General features: G+C 38.5%; 3 protein-coding genes across 3 annotated transcripts; 1 reads left to right on the forward strand and 2 right to left on the reverse strand.

The window, feature by feature from the left end:
* Nucleotides 1-271: 271 nt before the first annotated feature.
* On the forward strand, nt 272-2,236 carry LOC108247941 (GTPase IMAP family member 2-like). Its single transcript, XM_037974563.1, is given in 2 exon segments — nt 272-395; nt 487-2,236. Coding segments are annotated over 2 exon segments (807 nt in total). The 5' UTR covers nt 272-373; the 3' UTR covers nt 1,272-2,236.
* Nucleotides 2,237-3,504: 1,268 nt separating this feature from the next.
* LOC108247950 (GTPase IMAP family member 7) lies at nt 3,505-6,065 on the reverse strand. Its single transcript, XM_017436384.3, has 3 exons — nt 5,745-6,065; nt 5,493-5,564; nt 3,505-4,859 (listed from the first exon to the last, which is right to left on the reverse strand). Exons 1-3 carry the CDS (start codon nt 5,752-5,754, stop codon nt 3,928-3,930), a joined length of 1,014 nt encoding a protein of 337 aa, XP_017291873.1. The 5' UTR covers nt 5,755-6,065; the 3' UTR covers nt 3,505-3,927.
* Nucleotides 6,066-8,477: 2,412 nt separating this feature from the next.
* LOC108247951 (GTPase IMAP family member 9-like) lies at nt 8,478-10,122 on the reverse strand. The gene is made up of 3 exons (XM_017436385.3): nt 10,091-10,122; nt 9,871-9,981; nt 8,478-9,330 (listed from the first exon to the last, which is right to left on the reverse strand). The coding sequence occupies exons 2-3, from the start codon at nt 9,965-9,967 to the stop codon at nt 8,600-8,602; spliced, it is 828 nt and encodes a 275-aa protein (XP_017291874.1). The 5' UTR covers nt 9,968-9,981; nt 10,091-10,122; the 3' UTR covers nt 8,478-8,599.
* Between the last annotated feature and the right edge of the window lie 1,021 nt (nt 10,123-11,143).

Below are 11,143 nucleotides of genomic sequence, written 5' to 3' on the forward strand. Positions count from 1 at the left end.
GAGTGCGGGTTTTTGATGTTTGTCTCTTTCTTACTGTTTATTCATTGTCACATGCTGTTTTTATTTTGTTTTTTAATTATGTAAAGCACCTTGAAATGCCTTGCTGCTGAAATGTGCTATACAAATAAAATTTGATTGATTGATTGATTGATTTAATTTTCTATGAAATGGCTGTTCTGATGGAATCAGGTTCAGTTTCGTTTTACTGGAAACTGGGATGGTTGTTTCAATGAAGGACAGAAAGAGGGAGGGGTGAGCTAGAATGGAAAGAAAAAAAAGAAGGAAGTAGTGCAAAGGACACCTCTATCATTGTGGTGTAAAGTCAGGTTTGGTTCATGTTTTCTAGTGTTTGTTTTCTCTGCTGTATGAAAAGATGGCATCCAACTCAGCTGCAGGTCGGTGTTTTAACTTTGTGTTAACACATATTATGTACTTAACCCTCAAGACTTTGAATTAAATCAAACATGTAATCACCTTTGTCGACAGATTCCTGCTCTCCTGTTGACAAAGATCTGAGGATTGTGTTGCTTGGAAAAACTGGATCAGGGAAAAGTGCAACAGGGAACACCATCCTGAAACAGAAAGTTTTTAATTCAGAAATGTCTGCAGAATCTCTGACGAAGGAATGTAGAAGAGAAACTGGACACTTTGATGAACGAACTGTGAGTGTCATTGACACTCCTGGGATCTTTGGTACGTCGACTGAAGAGAAAGAGCTGAAAACAGAAATAGAGAACTGTATCAATTTGTCTCTGCCTGGACCACATATTTTTTTGTTGGTCATTCGTCTGGATGCACGCTTCACAGAGGAGGAGAGAAATACTGTTCAGTGGATCACAGAAAACTTTGGTGAGGAAGCCTCATAGTATACAATAGTTGTTTTCACCAGAGGAGATGAGCTCAAGGAAACAATTGAGAGTTACCTGCACAAAAGCCCTAATTTGAGAAAGCTTACCAGTGACTGTAAAGCTGGATATATTGTGTTTGACAATAAATGTGTCGGAAATAACACTCAGGTAGCTGATTTGTTCGAAAAAATAGACAAGACAGTGCAACTAAATGGGGGGCATTATACCAGCAGCATATATAAAGCAGCTCAGAGAAAACTGTGGTGGCGCTGGGTTAGAGACAATATTGAGTCTAAAGGTCCTTATTTTATTGGGGGAGCAGCAATAGCAGCCACTGTGGCTGTTGTTGCTGTTAATCCAGCTGCTGGTGCAGCAGCAGCTAATGTTGCAGAAGCAATAGCAACTAAAGCTTTTAAGCATTAAATATGAAAAGTAACATTTTAAAGGCCTAATGGATGGTGGGCTGTGGGGCTGCATGCCTGCTCTGCAGGATGTGTGTGCTCAGTGTTTCAGGGGGGCGGTATATAAATCATCCAGAGAGAGATGAAGGGAAGTGTTTGAACTTTAATGTTTTTTTTTAGTTGTTTAATGAAACTGTATCATGTAATCACTAAAGACAATATGCACAATATGCACAATTGTGTAATTACAATAATGTACTATGTAAGAGAAACATATAATCAGACATTTGTTGTTAAACACATATCCTTGTTGCTTTTTATAGTAATGTATTATGCTGCAGTTTAATCATTAATCAGTAAACTTGATGATTTTTTTTCAAATATGCCAAAAAAAGTTTGGTTTTAATTGTGTATTGTATAAAAAACTGGAATACGTTTGTGTAAGAACCCAGGAGCAGCATCACGGACATGCATAAGGGCGTCAAACCTGCCAGACCGGTCTTCAAAGAACCACTGTACACAAATATAAATCTGCCAAAATGGGCGAAAAACAAATAATAGAAGGAAGCTGAACTGGCACATTCAGAACTGCCACCTGCAAGGACAGAGAAATACCCTGGCAGTGAGGAGAAGTGGGATGAGTCTGGCGACAGGAGAAGAAAGGAGCCAATCCTGAGGGAAATGAAGTACAGCTGCAGACGGAGATGTCAGTAGGCTATTTTTCAGGAGACTATAGGTGTTGTATTCTTAAAAAGTATGTAAGTGGGGGGGGGCTCTGGTTGCACTCTGTTGTCTGCAGGAGAGCAGAGTTAATGGCTTCCTAATCTTGCTTTAGACTTTCCGTCTTCTCTGGCTTGATATTTTTTTTTTATGATTGTAACTCTGTAACACTTCAGTCATCATCAATGTATCCGAAGACAATGGACTCTGTGATTTCTGTCTTAGTTGATGGCATGCAAGAAAGGATTAAAAATGACTTAAAGCACACACTGGGTTCCTGAGAGCTTTTGAGCCACTGATTTTTGACTGAACAAACTTTTCAGCTGTTTTTAAGTGAAGTGAAGTGAGATTTATTTATATAGCACTTTCCAGCAACAAGCACACATTTTATGTCCTGCCACCGCCGTGTAAATGAATGAGACGTTGCCCTGTAGCAGGTCTCGGACTACTAACACACTCTTAAAGTCTTCCCATACTCCATGAGAAGTACCAAAGTCGGCGCTCATTCATGTCATTCCGTGATGAAAATTGTGTCACTTTTTGTTTGTGTAGTAGCTTTGTCCACCAGTTTTCAACACAAAGCCCTGACCCAACTTTTTCTCACAGGGGTTTGTGCCATTGTGTGATTGGTCAGGAGCTGTTGCGGACATGTTTATGTGGAAAAGCCAGTGAGCTTTAATGGAGTTAATTTGCTTCTGCTGCTGCTGCTGAGAAGCAGTTGGCCAAGATGTTAGAAAATACAGCCATCTTTACAACTGTTCCAGCAAAACTTATAAACTTATGAACTTAAAAAAGACCGTGCAGAGACACAGGCGGCTATTCGTGGCTGTGGCTGTGACTGTCTCAGTCAGTTTAATAAACTCCTCTGGTCGGTATAAAGGAAGCAAAAATATATACAAAGACAGAAGAGTTGAGAAGAAACCAATGGGGGTTTTGATCCAAGTGTCTCATGGATGATGAAATGTGTTTAGCTTTAAGTTATTTCATGTTTAAAAGTAAGGTCATGTAACACCATAAATGTGTGCAGGAGAGTTGGCGGGACTTAAAGCTCCACATCACGAGTGCTTGTTCCAAAAATACAACATGACGGCTCCTATAAATCACTTCCTGTTAGACAACATTGTGTCTAATCTCAGAGAAATGTGACCCAAATAACTTCTTAATGACTTACCAGCACGGAAACATGTGAACACCACCTTTTGTTGAAACACTGGTTTATCAGAAACACTTTGCTTTGAATCGAAACAAGTTTGAACTCACTGTGACATTTATTTCCCACATGTTCATGTTTTCACTGCCTAAATTTACTTTGTAACTGATAGATTGTTCTTCACATTTTCTACTTTAGCTTTTAAAGTTTTCTTTATATCTGAATTTATATAACAATTTGGCCCCATCTGTCTGTCTCAGTGGCTTTGGCAAACATGATAAGTCGCTGGATGTTGACCATTGTTTGGTATTTCCTTTGAGCTTGTAATGTTGCTAAAAATGCAGCGCAGGAAACAGCACGTCATAGTTTAAATGAGAAGCAATCGTTCATTTGCACTGAAATTTTATTCAACAAATTGGCACACAATTTATGTCAGCGTAAAATTAGGTGGAAAAGATCATTTAAAACAACATGCTCTAACATTATTTTTGTTATAGCATATTCTTTTTTTTTCCCCAAGTATTACTAATATTCCAATAACTGAGAAATATTGAAACAGAAAAAGTAAAAGGTTTCCATTTTAGCCCACTGATTTACTGTCATCTTTAAATTCACATTTTCTTATCGCAGCTTTGACTCAAAACTAATTTCTCAGTTCTTTTATAGAAGTCTGATAATCAGTATTAGTATCACGTCTGGCTCTCAGATGCAGAAACAATGCATTACTGCACATCCTGAGTGGATTTAGAACATTTCTACTATAGTTTCAGTTTCACAGATTGAAGACTGACAGACATGACCTCGCCGATTAAACTGGACTATTGTTTTTAGGTTTACATTTTATGCCTTTCCATATTAAAATGGCAGCTATACCACAAAACACTCCGAGGAGAAGTGTAGGAGTTCCTAAAGCCAGAGCTACTGTGTTCTCAGCGCTCACTGCTATGATCGTGCCGGCAAACACCAACACGACAGCAGCAGCCGAGGCCACACCGATGTTCTTCCTTTTAACTAGTTTCTTCTTTTCTCTCTCTTTCTGCTGCTTCTCTCTCTCTGCATCCCACACTTTCCTCTCCTCCTTCTTCTTCTCTTCCTCTTCCGCTTTCCTCAGCTCTTCCTCCTCCCTCAGCTTCCTCTGGGCCTTCTCGTACATCTCGTTGGTGTAGTGTTTCCCGCCGTTATCCTGAATCATCTCTTTGATCATGCCGATCAGCTCCGAGACCTGCACGCGGTCGTCTGAGTCGTTGTTGTTGAAGGCGTGGTATCTGCGTCCAAAAGTGATCGAGAGTCTCCGGAGCTCCTTGCACTCCTTCAGGGCATTGTCAGCTTTAGCTTGATCTTTACACGTAAACAGCATGATCGTGTACATGGAGGCATCGTCTCCAAAGTTGTCCTGGATCCACTTCACGGCGTTTCTCTCCTCCTCTGTGAACCTGACGCCAAGCCTGATCACCAGCAGGAAGGCGTGAGGTCCAGGAACTGACATTTTGACGCACTCCTCTATTCTGGACTTTAATTCCTCCTCTGTAATGCCCGTGTCAAACAGACCTGGAGTATCAATCACTTGGACCGGAATCCCATCCACTTCCCCGTTCTGCGTCCCGCAGTGTTTGGTCACAGATACGGGACTCGGGTCCTCTTTGAAGGCTGTTCTCCCAAGGATGGTGTTTCCTGTCGCACTTTTCCCTGATCCAGTCTTTCCCACCAGGACAATCCTCAGCCCTCCGGACAAATCCAGAGCTGTGACAGGAATCAAAAAGGAAATGAATGCTTTACAAGTTTACAAGACTTGGCAAGTTTGTGTGTATAAGTGAATAATGTAGAAACAAAAACAACTTTTGGTGATTTACATAAAGCATTCCTTTTGTAAGTTTTGTGTTTGTAGATAAATATCTGTAAAATGGAGTTATAGTCATTATTGTGTTGGTTAATGTCAGTAGGCTGTGTGGATCATACTGAATTGGATCCAATGTTGATTTACATCCAATGATTATCTTCTGAATGTTTTATTACAATTTATCTAGTTGTCTATGACCCACAACCACACAAAGACATGTGCAAAAACATCTTTGCCTATATAAAATCCAACAACACAAATCTGACCACCATTTATTTAAATACGAATCTCTAGAAAAATAAGGAAGTCATGATTTGTGGCAACGATGCAGAAGAAACTCCAGATAAGTATTTTTTTCACTATGTGACAAAGCAGAATTTGTACTAAACCTAGTAAAAAAAACAAGCTTAATGTACAGTGGCAACAATAAAAAACAGTTTAACTTATTCGTTGTTTTGCTCACTACAGTGTGTCATTGAAACATAAACGTATAACTGATAGAAATGGGGAAAAATGGTGAAAATCAAAGAACATACCATCAAAGTTATACAGACCACACCCATCAGACCGAGGCAGACTTTTCGGCTTCTTTTCTCTCAGCTGTATTTCTTTAACGACGAAGGTAAACCAATGAGAAAGAAAACACATTTTTAGTCTCTGTGATCATTATCAGCTCTACATTTCATTCATATTCTCTTCCTTTCAGAGTCACAGTGTAAGATCATTCTGTTTCCTTACAAAAGATAAATGCTGTTAAGGATTACTGTAAGTTAAATAGAGTCTCTTACCTTCAGCCATCACTTTGAATCACCTTTTCCTTGTCCTGGGAGACTAAATGTGTTCACGCAGTTCGAATTAACGCATGTAAAGTTGGCTAAACGTTCAAATTCTCGCTGTGAAAAGCTTCTGGAGGTCTTGGCTACGTGCTGGGGGCTTCCCATTTCCTTCTATTGTCTTTAGAGCACATCTGAATATTTGAATGCTGACTGAGGCTGTTCACGGCTCTGAATGTGTTGAACAGAGCTGTGTGTGTCGGCCTGAATGGAGGAAAAGAGTCTGTTACAGAAACCTGAAAATATTGGGCTTCTTAGTTAGATTAGATTGCACCCTGATGATTTTACGAGGTCTTTTTAAAAGGTGGGAGATAAATCAGTGCCTGGATTACACCACATCCTTCTATTGTTGACATCTCCTCCAATAGGCATCAAGTTATCTACATTTGAAGAAAAAAAAAAACAATCTTTTTGTGTCTGACCAAACAAACAAGCTCCCTACGAGGCAGCAGGAAATATTAGACGTCCCACCAATGACTGATCTGAGTGTTTGTGCCTTGGAGCAAACATCACCCTGAAGACTTTCCCCTAAAAGTCACTCTTAAGGATGATTAAAGTGCCACTGATTCACTCCAACAACTGTTAACAGCTAACAGCTAGTCAAAGCAGGGTCGAGACCAAAGTGGATTCCTGCCATCGTAAAACTCTAATCTTAAATATCTTATAGTGATTCATGCAGAGACTGCTGGAGATGGGCACCAGCTCCCAGCGACCCAGAAAGGAGAAGCGGGTAAAGACAGCGAATGTAAAGACTATTTTATAAATCTTTATAACAAGTTCAGTTTCCATCCATTTTCCGGGTTGCGGGGAGCTGGTGTTTGTCTCCAGCAGTCACTGTGCGAGAGGCGGGGGACACCCTGGACAGGTCGCAAAGTCCATCGCAGGGACACATAGAGACAAACAAGACAAACAACCATTCATGCTCTCACTCACACCTAGGGACAATTTAAGAGTTACTAGTTAACCTAACATGGATGTTTTTGGTCTGTGGGAGGAAACCGGAGTACCTGCAGTAAACTCACACAGAACATGAGAGCATGCAACATGCAAAGAAAATGCAAACTCCACCCAGAACTCCACCCAGAAAGGCCCCAGGCCAAGATGCGTTCTGGCAACCTTATTGCTGGGAGGTTACAGCTCTAACCACTTCAGTTTCACTTTCCACAAATATTTAAATGTGTTTGCAAGCTCGAACTAGTGTTTGCATGAACCTCGATGACATTTTGGAGACTGGATTTGCTTTTAGACAGAAGCAGTCCTCTGTGGTCTTGGCCCCGCTCGGACTAGCCTTTAGCTCAGCTGTCAGAGCTAATCTCTATTTATTCAAAAAGCTGCTGTATCTCCAGCATGATATTAGATGATAATAGCTTCCAAACAGAACCCCACTTTAAAAGGTCTGAACTATCTCCTTAAGTTTATACAACACATTTTGGCTTAAACAGAAAAAAAAATGTATTTGATTTGGTCTTAAATTTAACATTTTTACAGTTTGACCACCATAGTTGGAAAGATTGGTTGCTTTGCTGGAATGAAATTGAACATAGGCCTAATAATAATAATAATAATAAACATAATAATAATAATAATAATAATAATAATAATAATAATAATAATAATTCACGAATTGTCAAAGTATGGGTAATGTTTTGGGTTAGTAAGATAGCTTCATCCTACCAAACAGAGATTGAAAAATAAAACAAATGACAACTCCAACTTTTTCTTCAAACTTTTCAAACTTTATTGAAAACAAACAAAAAGAAGTTTTGGTTTTCACATAACACCCGTTAATCAGTAGCAAAACCTTTTCTAATCTTCAAACCAAGCTGACAAAAAAGGAATTACAAAATATTCAGATTAACCCTACATGCTGAAAAAGTAAAACCAGTCAAAAATTCAAACTTAACTCATATAATCCTTGTAATTATCATGTTTACCCACAAATATCTTGTTCAACTCATGAGCAGGTGAATATAACAGTTTAAAAAGTTGCAGTAAAGTCACTAACGCAGACGTTTTGCTGCTAAACAGAAACAAACTGGTTCCACAGACTGTAAAGACTTAATTATAAAGTGATATTCAGCTAAAGAACAATGTTGCATGAAACGTCTCATCAGAATTATTTTCCCCATTTGATATCTAAAGTTATAACATTTTGAATCTGGGAGTCAAAGTGTGTATCAGTGGCTAAAATGTAAACATTTCAACAGTATAGCCTCTAAAACGGTGTGAAAATGTGTTTTACATTCAGCCGTGTAAAATGATGGCAGTTCAGTGACTGTAAGCTGCATCAGTGTCACGTCATCGGTGTAATGAAGAAAATTCCCCATCAATGAAACAAAGAAAAGCTCCGAAAAAGCAGGAATGTCTTCAAATAAGTCAAAAACCATGATTTCAAAAAGAAAGAAACAAACATTGGTTCAATGAAAAAATAATAAAGCTAGTCTTATTAAAACTTTTAAAGAGAACTGGCTTGCTGATACTAGCTGAAACTAAAAACTGAAACTAGTTTTCCTTAAGCTCTTCTTTTAAAGGTCCTCATTAAAAAACCATAAAATAAAACACAACAAAGGTTATCCTGAACTTTAGCAAATGGTGCACTTAACCATCAATATAAAAAAACTTTGTGTGGACTTTATGATCTAATTATTTTTATTTTTATTTTTTTGTGACCAAACTTTGAGATTTTGCAATGAGTACCTTTATGTTAAATGCTGCGTTCCACAGCGCTAGAATAATATGTTCTCTTTGGTCTACATCTATTAATGCAATTTATGTAATATTAATATGTTTCTGGGAAGCCCATCATTTTTTCATAGATCTCTGTCTCTCGTTCCACCTCTCTCTTCCTCATATCTCCACTGTTCCCTCTCTTCCTGCTCTTCTTTTTCCTGCTTTGTCTTTTTATTCTCCTCTTCAAGATCTTTCTGTGCTATAAAGAACGAAGCGTCGATGTAATAACCCCCAAAATAGCTTGACGCCATCTTTTCTACTTTATCTAGAAGTTCTGAGACCTGGATTCGGTTTGAGCTGCTTTGGTCATTTATAAATGAATGGTATCTTCCACTACACTGGTGTATGAGCTCTTTTAGAGGTTTGCTTCCTGCGATGAAGTCATCCACAGATTTACCTCGCAGCGAGTCAGCGTGCGTAAACAGGACTATTGTGTAACAGAGGCCCTCAGAGCCAAAATTATCCTGGATCCATTTTATGGCATTCCGCTCCTCTTTTGTGACTCCTGACTTGATATTTATGACTAACAGTAAAGCATGGAATCCAGGAGAAGACAGCCTGACACACTCCTTTAGGCTTTCTTTGATTTCTTTTTGTGTTTTACTTGTGCCGAGTAACCCTGGGGAGTCAATCACAGCGATGTTCCTGTTTCCATCTTGTACCTGTCGTTTCTGACAGCGTTTCGTCGCAGGCTCAGCTGAAACCCTTTCTTTAAAGGCTGAGTAGCCCAAAATGGTGTTTCCAGATGCACTTTTTCCAGAGCCTGTTTTTCCAACTAAAAGGAGTGTCAGCTGCTTTGAACAAGTTGAGCCTGTAAAACAATTTATATTGGCTTTAGTTAGTCAATAATTACATTTATTAAAACGATTTTATTAAGTTTGTGTGTAACGCTCAGCAGTCATTAAGAGTTTGTGTTCATTTAGGATGACTTTCAGTCAAATTTACAAATAATTATCTAAGGTTTATGTGGTAGTAGCTATGGTAAAGCCATTTATGTGTTGGCTAAGCTTTATTAGCTGTGGTTTCCATTTTGAATTGTGTTGACTCTAAAAGATAATCATTTGTAGATGTTGTGCGTTCTTAAAATCCATCCGGTCGTTGGTGAGATACATTACAAATGCTTAAGACAAACAATATTAAAATTATTTAATCCTAAAAACACACAGCAAATATGGCTGTAAAGAACAAAGTTAGCATCTGTACTTTGTAGTCACACTACAATTGTTCAGCTGTTGTAAGTTCCACAAGTTACTATAAAACCAATTTATATATATATATATATATATATATATGTATAATTTAAACTGTATTTGGCTCAGTGTAAACGTAGTGTCTCACATCAGTCACATACCTTTGCCTTGACAGTGACTCTGAGCCTTTAGTCCACATGATGTGACAAGTAGAACGTAAAGGCATCCTCGAATCCAAGTGTTTCCTTGTGATATCATTATAACAGCAATTTCTGTCAAAAAGAAAAGAAAAGAATCTAGACTAACATACTCTTTTATTCTGGAATTTAGACTTAATTTGGAAACCACTTTCTTTCTTTGAGTTCTGTCGCCTCGACTCACCTTCCTGCTCGTCCTGCCAGCAGCTGGGGCTTACTTTCTGTTTGGTCTCTTTAGCTCATTTGCTCATTTGGTTGCAACTCTTGGCAACCAGTTGCAAACAGGATTCAGGATTTGGGAGGGTCAGGTGTCTCCAAATGTCTTGATACTTTCAGAAAAAGAGCCGCACGCAGTCCTGTCACTCAAACATTGGGCATGTTTAAAAAAAAACTGTGAACCTTTTTTTTTTCTCAAAATAGTCACAGATATCTGAAACCCTTCTTAATTTTCTGTAATTCTATAGACTAGAGCTGTATTTTTTTTTAATTGCCACCTGTTTATTTGTTCATTCATTCATTTACTGCTACTGTTGTCTGCAGCTGCAAAATAAAACGTGCATAAAAGTGTTTGTATAAAAAAAACAAAAAACTAATTGTTCAGCCATGGTGTAGAGCTTCTCTTCAGCTTCACAAGAGGTTTTCTCCCTGACACCTGACTTACTGTTTGACAGGTGTACACTCCCTCCAGCACCACACACACACACACACAAACACACGCCCCAGTCAAACTCCCCTGGAGTGGGTCACAGCAGCACAGATTGGATTCTCCTGATTTAATAAATCATATTGTACATTTTCATGAAGGGCTTTGTCATCAATGTGTTTGCATGTTAGTTTTTTGATCGTCTTAGTTGCTGATTCATCTTCTCAGAGAAATTCTTGGGTGTTGGGTAGGATAGTCAACGTCATGCCAGACTCCAAAGGGACAGTTCGGAGTGCAGAAGTCAAAACAAAGACAAGCATCATCCAAAGACCAGTTACAAAGTTGTGTTTATTGCAAGGAGAATGAACCAAAAGTGGGTTTATTAGAAAACTGTTTTGTAACCCAAGTTTAAAAAAAAAAAACAAACAAAAGGTTATGTTAAGTTATTGGAATCTTATGGCTCCAATTTAAGTTGAATGTGTAATTGATATGCTAATACATAGTCAATTAGGGGCCGGAAAATGTAGGAGCCATATGTAATTTTTTAGAACTTGCTACAGAATGTTGTTTTGTTTTGACATAAGTTAGATTTTT

Source organism: Kryptolebias marmoratus, linkage group LG3 (genome assembly GCF_001649575.2).
Source record: "Kryptolebias marmoratus isolate JLee-2015 linkage group LG3, ASM164957v2, whole genome shotgun sequence".
In the NCBI taxonomy this organism is placed as follows: Eukaryota; Metazoa; Chordata; class Actinopteri; order Cyprinodontiformes; family Rivulidae; genus Kryptolebias; species Kryptolebias marmoratus.